The following is a 17,190-nucleotide window of genomic DNA, read 5'->3' as shown; positions in this document are numbered from 1 at the left end:
AGCTTTATAATAGTTATTCCATTTAAGTGTTAATTTGAGTACTTTAAATATTATATACATTCATATTTGTTATATAAATAGTCGATACATCTGTTCAAAGACAGGAACGCATCATCACAGGAATATTTAGAAAATCTCCTTGGACAATATTCCCTTTCAGCCAGGATATATAGCATTTGTTTGATCTCTAGGCAGAACAAATGCATTCTGATTTAAATAAAATTGTTTTTTGTTTGTTTGTTTGTTTGGTCAACATCCTATCTTCTTTAAAATTCTCAAAACAGCAATGAGTGCTACAGACATGTTGTAGCATGTATGTAAGTTGACTCTGGTACTGCCAGATTGCTGAATTTGTATGGATTTCTAATATCTACTCAGTGCTCTTCATCCTAAGCGATTGGTTCAGGATTAACCACATCACATTAAGCTCCTTCTGTTGACCAAAGCTTGACAAGCTTTACAAACTCAAGCAATAACAAAACCATCTGACTGCGGAGCTCCACTCCATATTTATTCATTCACTCTAGTGGGTAGTTTCTGGATATTTGGATTACAGTCCTCTTTTAAGTAAAATAAAAACATCAAGAGGGTTTTTAAAAAAAGCAAGGATGTAAATAACGTGAAAAGTGTTTAGCCTTCAGACACACACACTAGTGTGTGCATGTGTACACACAAAACAATCTTCTGCAATCATGTGTGTGGATCATTTTCATTGGAGAGGCTATTTTTAAATACTGACTGGCTGCCTACATGGCAACAAACGGTCTGTTATTGCAAGGAGAATGACACACTGAGAGACGCAGAAGTACCAATCCAATGGATTTCATACGCCGTGACAAACGGCATGTTTCATTTTTCTAAAGAAAAATTACAACTTCGGCAGTAGCATTTCTGCCACATGAACCACAAGAGTTAGTCAAGCCAGTCCTAAGAAAGTGCTCAAGGCCAAGGCAGGGACCCACCCATCTCTTATAAGGAAAAGCCACTGTCCCCAGCCACTTCCTGGACTCAGACATCCACCAGGAGAGGAGACAGTCCTGGAGGCCCCACCTCATGGCAAGGTGGCCAACCAAGCCACATGAGCCCCACAGGGCTGGCAGAGGCCTGGGGCCACCCAGGAAGCAGGATAGAAGTACTTCAGAATAACGAGGTGTTAACGAAGGCACAAGGACATTCAACGGTGAAGGAATATGTAGTCCCTTTAAGTCATCAACGCCATGGAAGAAAGTTAAGAAACAGAAACTGAGGCCAGAATCAAAGTAGCCTTGGAGCAACCCAGAAATTCCCAGAAATTAAACAGCTAGAACGCCCTGCCCACCCCCAGCACGCCACATCCCCATGATGCCAATCCAGACACGTTTTCAGAAGAGCTGCAACCAGACAGGTACTTGGGTCTTCCAAAGAAAGTGCCAGCCAGGGTGGGGCAGAAACAGAACTTGCCTACTGGTCAACTCTCAGTCAACCAAGGAATGTTAAAAAGAACCTGTGCCACCTGCCCGCTCCCAGCACGCACCGGAGGGCTCATCTCATTCTGCTGGCTCCAGGCTCCTGCCAGCGCAACTCAAGGTCCCCTCCCAGATTTTCTTCCAGGCAAGAAGACGACAGGGCACCGAGGCCAGCACAACCAGCTCCCTGTCACCACCAGGGAGTCCTAAACGTGAACACAAACAGCTTCCAACTGTCACTCTAGGTATACTGAGAAATCCAGATTTTGAAGATTTAGAATATTCGAATTTTTACTTGTATTTATATTGATATATATTCTGCTTTCCGGAAAAATCATACATGATACTTAGATACTAGAAAACACAGACACTATTTTATATTTTGCATATATGTAATGTGTACATTATACATATTATATATATGTTACATATATAAAATATCTTATATATTATACATAGATAAAACATGCTATATATTTAGAATTATACATATATACCTATATAAAAATAATATATACAACATATAAGATGTTTTGTATATGTATATATGTATAATTACATATGTATATATGAATAATATAACTATTGTCTCCCATAATGATTGTCTTCCTGAGGTCCTGAGAGGGAATGGTTCTAGTTCTCCTGATTTTCCAGCCCTGGAATGGGCATGTATAATGTGCACCTGAAAACAGCAGGAAAGGAAGTCAAATGTATGAAGGTGGGGAACTTAGGTTTACGGGTAATAGCCGTAGTTTTCAGTGATGGTTTCCAGCTCTGAACTGGTCACTTGGGCTATGTATTGCCTTGCTGTTCCTAGTGCATCAAAAAAGACAATGAAATGTTTACATAGAATGTAAACATTCAGTCATGAGATACACACACACACACACACACACACACACATACATACACACACCCCTTATATATTTTTTATACATATATATCACATAATGCATATATAAAACATCTTATCTATTATATATTATACATATATAAAACATTGCATATATATGTAAAGACAGCTTATATACATTATACATATATACGTATACAAAACATATATATATGTTTTGAAAAATACAGCAATTAGCTGTAAACCTGAGTTCCCCACCTTCACACATTTGACTTCCTTTCCTCCTGTTTTCAGGAGCACATCACACATGCCCATTCCAGGGCTGGGAGAATCAAGAGAACTAGAACCACACCCTGTCAGAACCACGGGAAGACAGAATCACGATGGGAGACAAAAGTTACATGAATAAAACAGGAGGCTGGGAACAGAAAAAAAGAAACATTATGCCAAGATGTAGGATTGCTGCTGCTCAAAAGAATGATTATGAAAAACAAAAACAATAGATAAAACTGTGGAGGAAAAGCAAGGATAACCATCCATTCACAGGTGGGCTCAAGTCTGTAAAGATCTTACAACATAGTCTGGCATTCAGAACATGCTAAATAAGTGTCTGATACATTTAGAAATTTAGGGAGAGCCTCTGGAAGAACAGCTAATGGATGCTGGGCTTAAGACATAGGTGACGTGTTGATCTGTGCAGCAAACCACCACGTCGCACGTTCACCTACGTAACAAATCTGCACATCCTGCGCAGGTACCACTAAACTTAAAAAACAAGTTGAAAAATAATTAATTTAGTCAAGCAAGTAATTTCTATGGAGAAAAAAATTTAGAAATTTAGAAAATCCGCTCATTCAAGCAAATGTAAAAAATCTTTTGCTGCTGTGTTCTAGGCATTGGGGATTGAGCTTACATTCCAATTCAGGGGAGGGAAATAAAGAACAAATATACACGTAAGTAGATGGTATCACAGGTGGTGATGGATGTTCATGAAACATAATGAAGGTAAGGGTGGACTAAGGAGTACGGCGGGGAGGAGGGTGATAATTACATCAGGCATTCAGGGGCAGCCTGATGGACTAACATTAAAGGACAAACCCTAAGGAGGACAGAAACAGACCCAGCCCCTGCATTCTAGTGTCTTAATACGTTATTGGGTGAATGAACACCTGATTTAATTGGGAAAGATTTCAAAGGATTAATGAGGCCCACAATCTTACTGAAGAATTTCTTAACAGAGATTCTTGAACTATCAAAAGTCACCTCTGTGTGCAACAATTAATAGGGTAATAGTCATGCAAGGTTATACGGTAGGAAAAAAAAATCTAAGTTTAAAGAATGAGATTATTGGCTGGGCACAGTAGCTGATGCCTGTAATCCCAGCACTTTGGGAGGCTGAGGCAGGCAGATTACTTGAGGCCAGGAGTTCGAGAACAACCTGGCCAACATGATGAAATCCCATCTCTACTAAAAACACAAAAATTAGCCGGGTGTGGTGGTGTGGGCCTGTAATCCCAGCTACTCAGGAGGCTGAGGCATGAGAATCACTTGAACCCAGGGGCAGAGGTTGTAGTGAGACGAGATGGCACCACTGCACTCCAGCCTGGATTGACAGGGCGAGACTAGAGCTCAAAAAAAAGTGGGGGGAGGGGGGATTATTTTTACAGAACTTTTCCTGAAAGAAACAAGGGCCACAATACAGTAACAAGATGTTTTTCTAGCCGGGTGCAGTGGCTCATGCCAGTAATCCAGCACTTTGGGAGGCCGAGGTGGGTGGACCACAAGGTGAGGAGATCAAGACCATCCTGGCCAACATGGTGAAACCCTGTTTCTACTAAAAAAAATACAAAAATTAGCCAGGCGTGGTGGCAGGTGCTGGTAGTCCCAGCTAATTGGGAGGCTGAGGCAGGGGAATGGCTTGAACCTGGGAGACGGAGGTTGCAGTGAGCCAAGATCGTGCCAGTATGGTGACAGAGCAAGAGACTCGTCACACACACACACACACACACACACACACACACACACACACACCCCACCCCACCCCACCCTACAAGATGTTTTTCTAAAAATCACAAGTTGGAATAAACTTGAGTTACTTTAATGGGACATAAGCCACGGAAAAGGAGGTAAGGAATGAGCAAAACATGAAGGAATAACAGAAAAGAAATCCACTTGGATAAAATGATGCCTGAGAACAAGTTGTTCTTAGAGCAGGAAGTACAAACCACTGGTCACATGATGAACTGGACTGGCGTGTAGGCAGAACAAAGGAAAATGATCAACACGATGAAAAAAATAACTTGCAGAAGAGGCTTATGCACAGATTTCTTTTATTACAAGTCATTAGGAACCCCCAGTCTTAAAACCTAACATTTCTAAATGAAGGGAAATTAAAATAAAATAAAATAAATCCTAATCGATAGATGACATGCAGATTTTCTGAATCGCGGCATCTTCCTCTCACATTAGCTTGGCATTTCGTCTAGAGTAGAGGTTCTCAATCTCCTCCCCACCCCACACTCCCACCACTGCCGGGGACACTTGGCAACACCCGGAAACATTTTTGGTTGTTAGAATTTGGGAGAGAGGAGAAGGGTGCTACCTGGCATTAAACGGGCAGAGGCCAGGAAGGCTGCTAGACACCATTTGTACTACTGAATGCTACCCAAAATGCCGAGAGTGCCAAGGGTGAGAGATCTAGAAATGCCCTGAGATGCCAAATAGCCAGATGTTTACGCAGACACTAGGAAAACATGAGGACAAGAAGCCAATGCCTGTAACTAAAACTTTTTTTTTTTTTTTTTTTTGAGACAGAGTCTTACTCTGTCAACCAGGCTGGAGTGCAATGGCGTGATCTCAGCTCGCTGCAACCTCTGCCACCCGGGTTCAAGAAATTCTCCTGCCTCAGTCTCCAGAGTAGCTGGGACTATAGGCACCCACCACCATGCCCAGCTAACTTTCGTATTTTTAGTAGAGATGGGGTTTCACCATATTAGCCAGGCTGGTCTCAAACGCCTGACCTTGTGATCTGCCTGCCTCAGCCTCCCAAAGTGCTGGGATTACAGGTAGGAGCCACTGTGCCCGACTTCTTTTTTTTTTTTTTTTTTTTGAGACAGGGTCTCTGTCAACTAGGCTGGAGTGCAATGGCGTGATCTCTGCTCACCACAACCTCTGCCTCCCAGGCTCAAGCAATTCTCGTGACTCAGCCTTCGGAGTAGCTGGGATTACAGGCAACTGCCACCATGCCCAGCTAATTTTTGACCTTTTTTTTTTTTTTTTTCAATAATGACACGTTTTATTTCTCTCAGAATTTTAAAATGTGAACATTGTATATGTCGGCCAGTCTTTACTTCCAGGTATATTCTTCATTGGGTCGCAATTCCCTTTTATATAACACACTCTTGTTCTGGAAGGCAGGTAGCTTTTCATCATTCTTTCTGTCAAAATAACATCCAAGGACAAATCCCACAGGGACAAGAACATGAACCCAGTGGCCCTGCACAATCTGAAGTAAGTTCACCATGATTGCTGCAGGTCCAGTGGCAACAGTGACCGGAGACCAAGGGCAATGGAGCCTAATTTTTGTATTTTTAGTAAAGACAGAGTTTGGTCATGTTGGCCAGGGTGGTCTTAAACTCCTGGCCTCAGGCGATCTGCCCACCTTGGCCTCCTAAAGTGCTGGGATTACATGCATGAGCCACCGCACCTGGCCCAAAACTTTTCATAAAACATAAAAATATCTTTCAAAAACATCCAAAGAAATAAAAACATTGAATAGAGGTAAACCAGAATCAGCATGACAGTATTATGTCTTATTATAATGATTCGTTTTCGTTTGGCCCAAGTTAAGGAGGAGGAGGGTTTCTAGGAATTGGAGTCTGCTTACATTTTTGAGATTTTCTAATTGAACTTCATTAATCATGGCCAAACAATATGGCCCACACTATCTCTGTTTCTGAGAATATTCTTTTGCTCCTTCCTGGTTGGGGATCCCGCACCTCTTCCCACGTCTGGGCCACTATCTTCCTGCTACTCTTCTCCTGGGGTCTCAGCTCAAATGTTTTCCTCGCAGAAGACGCCAATGGTCTTGCCCAGAGGCACCCCTGCCATCCTCCTCCTTATTCTATCACGTGTGTATCTTCATTGCTCCTTATGATGCATTCTAATCACTTCTCCACTATCCTGTTTAAAAGCTATTGTACCCCAACCCTGGAGCCTCTTGGTCAGGATCTTTCACACTTCTGACCACAAGCCACAGTGAGAAATATGTTTTCCCCTGTGAACTACTGTAGTTAAACAGAAGTTTCCTAACACAACACTTAGCATCACAATGTTTGAGGCCTCCACATCTTCTATACCCTATTTCATTTCTTTCTTTCTTTTTTTTTGAGACAGTCTCGCACTGTTACCCCGGCTGGAGAGCAATGCGCGATCTCTGCCCACCGCAACCTCCACCTCCTGGGTTCAAGTGATTTTCCTGCCTCAGCCTCCCAAGTAGCTGGGATTATAGGCATATGCCACCACTCCTGGCTAACTTTTTGTATTTTTAGTAAAGACTGGGTTTCACTATGTTGGCCAGGCTGGTCTTGAACTCCTGACCTCATGATCCTCCCGTCTCGGCCTCCCAAAGTGTTGGGACTACAATTATGAGCCGCCGCGCCTGGCTATTTCATTTCTTTTAAATGCCAGCCATGACCCTCTCAGCTGACTTCACACCTCACTACTCCAAGGGCAGGAGTTATGCCCATCTTGTCCCCAGTGCCCAGCCCTGGCAGACTCAACAAATATTGAAGGAATGGTCCTGCTCTCAAAATGGGTATAATACATATAGAAAGGCAGCATGGACAGCCAGATGCAGTGCTGTATGCCTGCAATCCTAGCTATTTGGGAGGCTGAGTCATGAGAATCACTTGAACCCAGGAGGCAGAGGTTGCAGTGAGCTGAGATCACGCCATTGCACTCCAGCCTGGACAACACAGTGAGACCCTGTTTCAAAAAATAAAACCAGGCCAGGCACAGTGATTCACACCTGTAATCCCAACACTTTGGGAGGCCAAGGCGGGCAGATCACTTGAGGTCAGGAGTTTGAGACCAGCCTGACCAACATGGTGAAACCCTGTCTCTACTAAAAATATAAAAATTAGCCAGATGTGGTAGCGGGTACCTGTAATCCCAGCTACTCGGGAGGCTGAAGCATGAGAATTGCCTGAACCCAGGGGGTGGAGTTTGCAGTGAACTGAGGTTGCAGTGAGCAGATTTCACCACTGCCTGGGTGACAGAGCGAGACTCAGCTTCAAAAATAAATAAATAATTTTTTTTTAAAAAAGGGTGGAATAAGAGGCAAACATGATTTTACCACTCCAGCCTGGGCAATAGAGTGAGACTCAGTCTTAAAAATAAACAAATTAACAAATAAAACAAAAGAGTGGAATAAGAGGCAAACATGGCTTTAGGATCATCTCTAGCTGAACTGAACTCTCCTAGATCTATGCCACTTATAACTTAGGGACAACAAACAAGTTTTTCATTTCTCTGGCCCACTACTTTCTCCAACTGTAAAATAAGAACAGTGATCAGAGACAACTCATACAATTACCATGAAAACTAAGGAAAATGATGTAAGTAAAAGTCACAGAGACTGGCTTACAATGAGAACACAATAAAAGGTAGCAGTTCCTGGCCGGGCGCTGTGGCTCATGCCTGTATCCCAGCACTCTGGGAGGCCGAGGTAGGTGGATCACGAGGTCAAGAGATCGAGACCATTCTGGCCAACACAGTGAAACCCTGTCTCTACTAAAAATACAAATATGAGCTGGGTGTGGCGGTATGAACCTGTAGTCCAAGCTACTCGGGAGGCGGAGGCAGGAGAATTGCTTGAACCTGGGAGGCGGTGGTTGCAATGAGCCAAGATGGCACCACTGCATCCCAGCCTGGCAACAGAGCGAAAACTCCATCTCAAAAAAAGTAGTAATTTCTATCAGGAGAACAGAATACAAGGAACAATATAGAACATTCTACGAGGAAGAAAGCAAGAATCCGGCGGGAGGAGCCCAGGCTCTGAGGATGAGAGCGAACACACTCTCCAGAACACCTGCTGTGCAGGGGAGGGAACGAGCAAAGGAAGGCTGCGTGTGACTTCTCCGTGTTTTATGACAACCTTGCCCTGTAAGCTCTCTGATCAAAAGCCATTTGTCATAGCACTCTCTTCTCCTATTTTAATCCCTCTGCATGCATTTTAATGCCTTTGCTGGCCTTGTTTAGATTTTTCTTGGAATTCCATGTTGTTTCTGGGGATGTCTCTCTTATTTTCCCTCTTTTATTTATTGACTCTTTAATTCATGAATTAAAGTAATGATCAATGGCAAAGGTTGTTAATACATCTGCCTCCTGACATGTGGCTGAAATGAGCAATCACGAAAACAAAAGAGAGCTTATGTTCAACTTCACTGCCTCTGTGCTTTCAAAGACTGTGTATGCGCTCTCAAGCTCCATGACTGATTATTTCGTACTGAGTAATGTATACTTTTATGATGTTCCTTTGCAAGCAAGAAGAGTCTAAGAAGAAAATACAACCCATCTAACTGAAAGACTGCCTTGTCCTATTGTTTTTGCTGCCACCTCACAAGACTGGAGAAAGTATTTGGTGCCTGAAACATCAAGGACCCTAGAAAGTTACATTGGAATCTAATCAAAAGCAAATTTATACACGTCTACTCTGCTAGTGTGCAGGGGGGAAAATGGCAATAGTGCCCTGTTTTCAGCTCAAACTTGTCAGAGATTTGGCACTCTAATTACTATGGCCTAGGGGTTAACTTTTATTTTATTTATTTATTTTTTGAGACGGAGTCTCACTGTCATCCAGACTGGAATGCAGTGGCACAGTCTCTACTCACTGCAACCTCCTCCACCTCCTGGGTTCAAGCAATTCTCCTGGCTTAGCCTCATGAATAGCTGGGATTACAGGCATGCACCGCCACGCCTGGGTAAGTTTTACATTTTTAGTAGAGACGGGGTTTTGCCATGATGCCCAGGCTGGACTCAAACTCCCGTAATCAAGTGATCCACCTGCCTCGGCCTCCCAAAGTGCTGGGATTATAGGAGTGAGTCACTGCGCCTGGCCAATGTTATCTTTACATACATAACTGTTCTGTTAGTTTGTTAGATAACTAAGTACAGATAACACCAAGATTGTTATTTTCTTTTTTCAAAGACTCAAACTAGTTTGTGAAATTAAGTCCTTTAAACTGTCATCAGGTTTTCAATGCCCAGTGTATCCTTTGGATGCAAAAACAAAATAAGAGGGCCAAGCAGAGGGTTTATTAAGTGCCAGCTGCATGCATCAGATGTTGCTAATATTACCTCATTTGGTCCTCAGAAGGGGAGGTAACACTGATGCTCATTTTTAAAAGGATGAATTCACAGAGGACCCGAGAAATTAAGAAACTTATCCAACAGCACACAGCACAAGGAGAGTTCAATTTCTTGGTATCATGGGAAAGCATGCGTGGTAGAGTCAGACCTTACAGGGTCACCTGTTCAGAGATGACCTTTTGAATTCCAGCTCCGCCACTTGCTTACTGGCTAGGAGTCCCTGGGCACAATCCTCAGCCTAAATTGATTTTCAGATGTACATGGTGAAGGCATTAAAATCTCTGCGGCGGAGATGCTGAGGCTTAGACTAGTGAGGGAGCACACACCTCACCCCTGCCTGGCCCTAACCAGTTAGTTACCAACTGCTGCTACTATCCAGTTAGTCCTCGACGTTGTTGGGCTGCTCCTCTTTTAAACTGACAAGAAGGATGCAGTGTGATGACATCATGAAGATGAGGGCAAAGAGGTCGCTGAGGGTGACACCCTGGGAATGGAGTCAAAACCAAAGAATGTGTAACCCCAGCACTTTGGGAAACCGAGGTCAGCATTTTGGATCACCTGAGGTTAGGTGTTCCAGACCAGCCTGGTCAACAAGGCGAAAACCCCGTCTCTACTAAATATACAAAATCAGCCAAGTGTGGTAGCAGATGCCTATAATCTCAGCTACTCTGGAGGCTGAGGCAGGAGAATCACTTGAACCCGAGAGGCCTGGAGGCTGAGGCAGGAGAATCACTTGAACCCGAGAGGCAGAGGCTGCAGTGAGCCAAGATTGTACCACTGTACTCCAGCCTGGGCAACAAGAGCGAAACTCCATCTAAAAAAAAAGAATAAATCTCACTGCAAGATGCAATTCAACAGAAATTCCACAGGAAAGCAATCTTCTGAATCCTCTCTAGGTGTGATCACCACAAACACGGCTGTCCCCAAAACGGAAGGTTTCTTCCTGCTGTCACTTATACAAATAGCACACCCCCAAACGTATCAGGGATGTCGCGCACGACATCCTAAAGCCACCAGCAGACCAGTCACTGAGCGGTAACTCCTAACCATCCAGCTCAAACCTTTCTGAGAATGCCGCAGGGCTGCAGACAGGCCGACAGGATGCGTCCGAGAAGTCAAACACCCAGGGGCTAGTGTGACAGCTGCACATCTGCCGGTAGAGATGCTAGGATCACAGGTGTTCCCCACAGGTGCTCCTGGCTTCGTAGGTGTTTTTAATACTTTTCTGTGACTCTTTCTCTATTTTCCAAAGCTTGTATACACTTCTAGGGTTAAAAATGAAATCAGTCCAATCAAAATCGCTATCAATGAATGTATCTGGATAAATATGAGGCTTAATAAATTTTTATAAAATGAGCATTGTAGAACAGCTTTCAAAAAAACAACAAAGACAAAACAAAAAAAATCTACCCCAGGAGTCACCAGCTCTTAGAAGAAAAAAAGGGCTTCTTCTCTAATCCGCTTTTTTTTTTTTTTTTTTTTTTTTAACAGAGTCTTGTTCTTTCGTCAGGCTGGAGTACAATGGCGCAATCTTAGCTCTCTGTAACTTCCGCTTCCTGAGTCCAAGTGATTCTCCTGCCTCAGCCTCCTGAGTAGCTGGGACTACAGGCGCACACCACCACACCCAGGTAATTTTTGTATTTTTAGTAGAGACAGGGTTTTACCATGATCTCAATCTTGTGACCTTGTGATCTACCTGCTTCGGGGAAAACACAGTATCCAGAAGATAACAAGACACAACTGATCAGAATATGAAATAATTACCTCCTCACACTTTTCCTATCCACCAACCCCCCATCCCCGCTGCTAAGGAAGCCTGTAGAAATATCGAGAAAACACTATTTGAATTAATGGAAGGCTTAGGGAAAGGCAGAAGGCCAGAAAGAAGAAAAAATTTTTAAAAAGTAGGTTATGAATTAAAGAGGGCAAAGGTCTTTTTTTTTAAAAAAAGACACTTTTGATAACAAAAAAATTAATACCATGCTCTGAGATCGTTTTCCCAGTATGTGGATCATGATCAAAATAAGTTCATTAGTTCCCTCTACTCCTCCCAAATATGTCAACAAGAAGTTGCTGTTTCTTTGTAAATGGCTATGAAAGCAAAGGATGTAAAAGCCCAGCACATCTTGTACTGGAAATCTGCTCTGAATATCTAAGAGCCAGAGGATCTGAGGGTCAGGGAAACTGATGGGAATCAGGCTGAAACCTCCTAAGCGCAAAGGTCAGGAGAGAGAGGGGCATGCTTTTGTCCGCGTCCTTATCCCTGCCTGACTTCTCATCCCTCTCCCAGAAGGAATGTTTGGAGATGCTTTCTTTCCGGTGATATCCTTATAGTCTTATCTCTTCAAATTTGCATTTTAGAAAGCCATAGAATCAAAACACAGTGGAAGGACAAAGGGGCTCTGGCACTCTTTCACTAGATACCAAACAGCCACTATTCCTATGAGAGAACAGCTCCTCCTCCACAGTTACAGACAAAACAGTAACACTGTAACTCCCATTCCTGCGTCCATTACGACACACCTCCAGTGGTTTGCATCTTCATCTATCAACCCCAGCTCATTGTCTGTATTCCAAGGTCAAAGATAATGAAGAAGGCAACACCAAAAACTCAATGACTACACAGTGCCCAAGAAGACGGGCAGATGGAAACGGATAAAAATATGATGATGAACAGGCAGCGAGCGGTATGCAGCCCCCACCTTGTGGACAGCTGCAAACTGGGAAAAGCTGCATCACACTCAGAGCAGTCATGTCTTTCAGAGACTTGGGGATTTGTATTGGGACTTTGTAAAACTTAAAATTGTTTCTTGCTCTCAATAGTTATATTTATGCCTTTTAAAAGTATATGAGTTAATTCATGGCTGGTGAGAATGTAAAATGGTGCAGACGCTTTGAAGGGCTAAAGGCAGTTACCGTATGATCCAGTAATTCCACTCCTAGATATATACCCAAGAAATATAAAAACGTATGTCCACACAAAAAAGCTACCATGAATGCTCATACCAGCATTTTTCCTATTAGCCACAAGTGGAAACAACCCAAATGTTCTTCAACAGATGAACGGGTAAACATAATGGAATATTACTTGGCAATAAAAATGCTGTACTGATGAACTTGTAAATGTGCTAAGTGAAAGAGTCCGGACACAAAAGGCTAAATACTATTATATGTTTCCATTTATGTACATGCCCAGAATCAGCAAATTCAAAGAGATAGAAATTAGATTTGTGGTTGCCAGGGGTTAGGAGGAGGGTTATAGGAACTGGCTGCTAGTGGGTATAGGGAATTCTTTTGGGGTGATGAAAATGTTCTAAGATTGAGAGTGGTAATGATGGCACAACTCTGTGAAGGTACTAAAAAAGTTGCTGAATGGTACATTTTGGGTAAATTCTATGGTGTGTGGGTTACATCTCAATAAAGCTGTTATTTTTTTTAAATACACATAAGTTAGGCACATAGCACAGAACCCAACGAATGCAAAGCGTTTGATATATGCTGGAATCTTTCCCTCATTGGCAAACTGTGCCCACCTCAAATACAGGCATACACCGTTTAATTCATAGGCACCGCATGTTCTCACAAATCGAGGGTCTGTGGCAACCCTGCGCAAGTCTACTGCTGCTGTTTTTCCAACAGCAAGTGCTCACTGTACATCTGTGTCACGTCTTGGTAATTCTCACAATAATTCAAACTTTTCAATTCTTATTAGATTTGATCTTTGATGCTCTTACTGTAATTGTTTAGGGGCATCACAAGCCACGCCCATCCAAGACAATGAGTCTAACTAATGTTGTGTGCGTTCTGACTGCTCCACCAACCAGCTGTTCCCGTCAGTCTTCCAATCCTGGCGCCTCCATATCCTCGGGGACACGACAATATTGATATTGGGCCAATTAATAACCCCACAATGCCTCTGGATGTTTAAGTAAAAGGAATGGTCATATATCTCTCACTTTAAATCAAAAGCTACAAATGATGCAGCTGAGTGAGGGAGGCATGGTCACAGCCAAGGCGAGCTGGAAGCCGGGCCTCCTGAGCCAAACGGCCAAGTTGCAAAGGTAAAATTCTTGAAGGTAAATTTCTTGAAGGAAATTAAAAGTACTACTACAGTGAACCATGAATGAAAAGAAGGTAAACCAGTCTTGCTGCTGATATGGAAAACGTCTGAGTGGTCTGGATAGATGATCAAACCAGCCACAACATTCCCCTAAGCCAAAGCCTCATCCAGAACAGGCCCTCACTCTCTTCAATTCTATCAAGGCTGAGAAGTCAGGAAGCTGCAGAAGAAAAGTCTGAAGGAAGAAGAGATTAGCTTATGAGATTTAAGAAAAGATGCCGTCTCCACAACACAAAAGAGCAAGGGGAGGCCGGGTTCAGTGGCCTGTAATCCCAGCATTTTGGGAGGCCAAGGTGGGCAGATCACGAGGTCAAGAGATCAAGACCATCCTGGCCAACATGGTGAAACCCCATCTTTTACTAAGAATACAAAAATTAGCTGGGCGTGGTGGCGCATGCCTAGTCCCAGCTACTCAGGAGCCTGACGCAGGAAAATTGCCTGAACCTAGAAGGCGGAGGTCGCAGCGACCTGAGGGCGCGTCACTACACTCCAGCCCAGGCGACCGGGCGAGGCTGTCTCAAAAAAAAAGAAAAGAAAAGAAACAGCACATATTGATGAAGAAGCTGCAGCAAGTTATCCAGAGGGTCGAAATAAGATCTTGACGAAGGTGGCTACACTAAAAAGATATTCAATGTGGACAAAACAGCCTTCTGATAGAGAGAGAAAGAGAGAGAATTAGAAAAGTTCCTTTTTAAAGTTCCTTTCTTGTTAAAGAATAAGTGTGCTAATAACTTTGTTAAGCCCTATCCTATGTCGCTGTTAAACGTGACAAGCTTACAGGCACTTAGTACTACGTCCTTGTACTTTAACCACGATCTCTGTGCTGGACATGCTCAGAGGCATGTCCCAGCTCTCCACTGCTTTTACCTGTTTAGAAAAGTTTTAAATTATTAGCCAATAGTTTAAATTGTAAGGTCTGGCTCCAGCCAACAGAGATCAGACACAGCAGTAAGGAAGACCCAAATGTGTAGGGACAAATTTGTGTGTTTTCCTTTGTTCGTTGTACTCTCGTGGCAAGATGGCTAGTAAAGGTACCCTTCCTGTAGTCCAGGATGTAAAAATTGCGTTGCTAAAAGATCCTCTGTCTCAGTGCTGATTTTTCTTTGCGGCACCAAACATCTATTTCCGAGAGAGAGAGACAGAGAGAGAGAGAGAGAGAGAGAGAGAGAGAGAGAAGAGCTTAAGCATACGTGTCCTGCGAAATCCTTTGCATGACATGTCACTAGTAAGACATGATCCTTTCCATCCTCAGAAGCCCTTGTGGAAAATACTATAGTCCTGGCACTTACAACTACCAGAAACAGATTGCAACAGGCACACTGTCCACCAAACCAAACACATGAGTGCACACGTGTCTTCACAGTGGGTGTTATAATTGCCAAGAAAACACAACAAAAAAATAGGCTGCAAGCCCATATTTAAAATGACTAGTTCCTACAAATAAAGTTAAAACCAATACACAAGAATAAAAAAGAGATTCAACATAGGGGAGTTATCTTTGTTTAAAAGTTTTTTAAAGGCCGGGTGTGGTGGCTCATACCTGTAATCCCAGCACTTTGGGAGGCCGAGGCACGCAGATCATGAGGTCAGGAGATCAAGACCATTCTGGCCATGGTGAAACCTCGTCTCTACTAAAATACAAAAAATAGCCAGGCATGGTGGCACACGCCTATAGTCCCAGCTACTCAGGGGGCTGAGGCAGGGGAATCGCTTGAATCTGGGAGACGGAGGTTGCAGTGAGCTGAGATCCTGCCACTGCACTCCAGCCTGGCAAAACAGCAAGACTCCGTTTCAAAAAAAAAAAAAAGTTTTTTTAAAAGAGATTTCGAATGTTTAGAAGCTGTTTACATAACCCTGAAGAGAGACTCAGAAACAGTTATCATTCAGAAACAATGCACATTTTCAAAGGAATCCATTTAGAAGTCATTCAGGTCTTTTCACGGTGTGTTAGAAGAACTGAGATATTAAGGACAATTATTTTGTGAGGTGATCTACGCTCCTTAAAATTTCTACAAAAGGTCAGAACTTATTACTAAAAACACAAACAACTGTGTGAAGCAGGCTAAAACCCCAATAGTCAGAAGGATTTTCCAGATTTTTAGAAAAATGGCTTAAAATGTCTTTAAGTTAATCCTGACACCAAAATTTATCTCTTCGAACTTAATACCCTTTTTATTATGCATGAGCAAGCATGAAATGGCAAAGCTGGAGATTAATGTTCATTTGAAAACTTTAAATTTTTACCATTTCGCTGAGAGAAGACGACAGTTACTTTCCATGAGTGCCAGAGACCATCACAATGTGGCAGCCTTTGTGGTCTGAGACACTAATAACTAATTCAGGCTCTCCTTCAACAAAGCAGAGTTCTATCTGAACTTTTAACAATGGAAGCTGACTTGTTTGCAAACTATTTTTCATTAATAAGTTTTTTCGTAAGTGTGTCTAATAATAAAGTTCATGATCTCTTTGTCCTGGCTTCATTATTTGGGACTCTGGAGGGCTCGAGGGCTCAGAGTTTTTCTGAACACATTAGCTTCTGTTCCAAACACCCAGGCACAGCCATAATATTTCCTGCTGAGATTAACAATACCTGATAACTAAAGAAAGAGGACTCAATCACAGAAGGCATGACACTGGACTCCGGGGTGGGGGGTTTGGGAGGCTGGAGGCGGTTCTACCTAACAGGCAGAAAAGCAGGTGGCACAGATACTCTTGGTTTCATAGCAGAAAGTAAAACTTTAGAAAGTAGCATCTTATTGAGACCATCCTGGCCAACACGGTGAAACCCTGTCTCTACTAAAAGTGCCAAAAATTTGCCAGGCGTAGTGGCAGGCACCTGTAATCCCAGCACTCGGGAGGCTGAGACAGGAGAATGCTTGAATCCGGCAGGCAGAGGTTGCAGTGAGCTGAGATCATGCCATTACACTCCAGCCTGGGCAACAAGAGGAAAATTACATCAAAAAAAAAAAAAAAAAATATCTTGCCCAGGGTCCCACAGTTAGTAAGCAACAGGCACGGTTGGGAGTCTAGCATCCAACTGTTGGAACAGGTGAGCTGCAGGGCACTATCAGTGTGGTATAGCTTCCTATTTCAAAATATGTCTTATTTGCTTCCATAAGGTCCTGGACTCCCTTGCCTAACTTTCTATCAACACTCACTCTTGACTGTCCATTGCTAAAAATCAAGTTAAAATGAAACAGTATTTTTAAATGGTGTTAAGTATTTGGACTTTAATAGAGTACATCAAATACACAGTGATGGGTAAATTACAGAGAGGGAAGGGGAGGGGAGGGGAGAGGGGAGAAGAAGGGAGGGGGGAGAGAGGAGGAGCAGCCAGAGGGGAGGGGAGGGGAAGGCAGAGGAGGGGAGGGGAGGGGATAGAAGGCGAGGGAAGGAACTCC

General features: G+C 43.0%; 2 protein-coding genes across 3 annotated transcripts in view; both read right to left on the bottom strand.

The window, feature by feature from the left end:
- MYO10 (myosin X) overlaps positions 1–17,190 on the bottom strand; it is a 273,707-nt gene that overhangs the window by 162,854 nt on the left and 93,663 nt on the right. The window lies entirely within an intron of this gene.
- LOC116552342 (NADH dehydrogenase [ubiquinone] 1 beta subcomplex subunit 1-like) lies at positions 5,562–5,881 on the bottom strand. The gene has a single exon (XM_032279067.1). The coding sequence runs from the start codon at positions 5,819–5,821 to the stop codon at positions 5,645–5,647; it is 177 nt and encodes a 58-aa protein (XP_032134958.1). The 5' UTR covers positions 5,822–5,881; the 3' UTR covers positions 5,562–5,644.

The sequence above is a fragment of the Sapajus apella genome, unplaced genomic scaffold (genome assembly GCF_009761245.1).
Source record: "Sapajus apella isolate SASKATOON/1434 unplaced genomic scaffold, GSC_monkey_1.0 scaffold11, whole genome shotgun sequence".
NCBI classification, from domain to species: Eukaryota; Metazoa; Chordata; class Mammalia; order Primates; family Cebidae; genus Sapajus; species Sapajus apella.
This window is presented reverse-complemented; position numbering and strand designations above follow the sequence as displayed.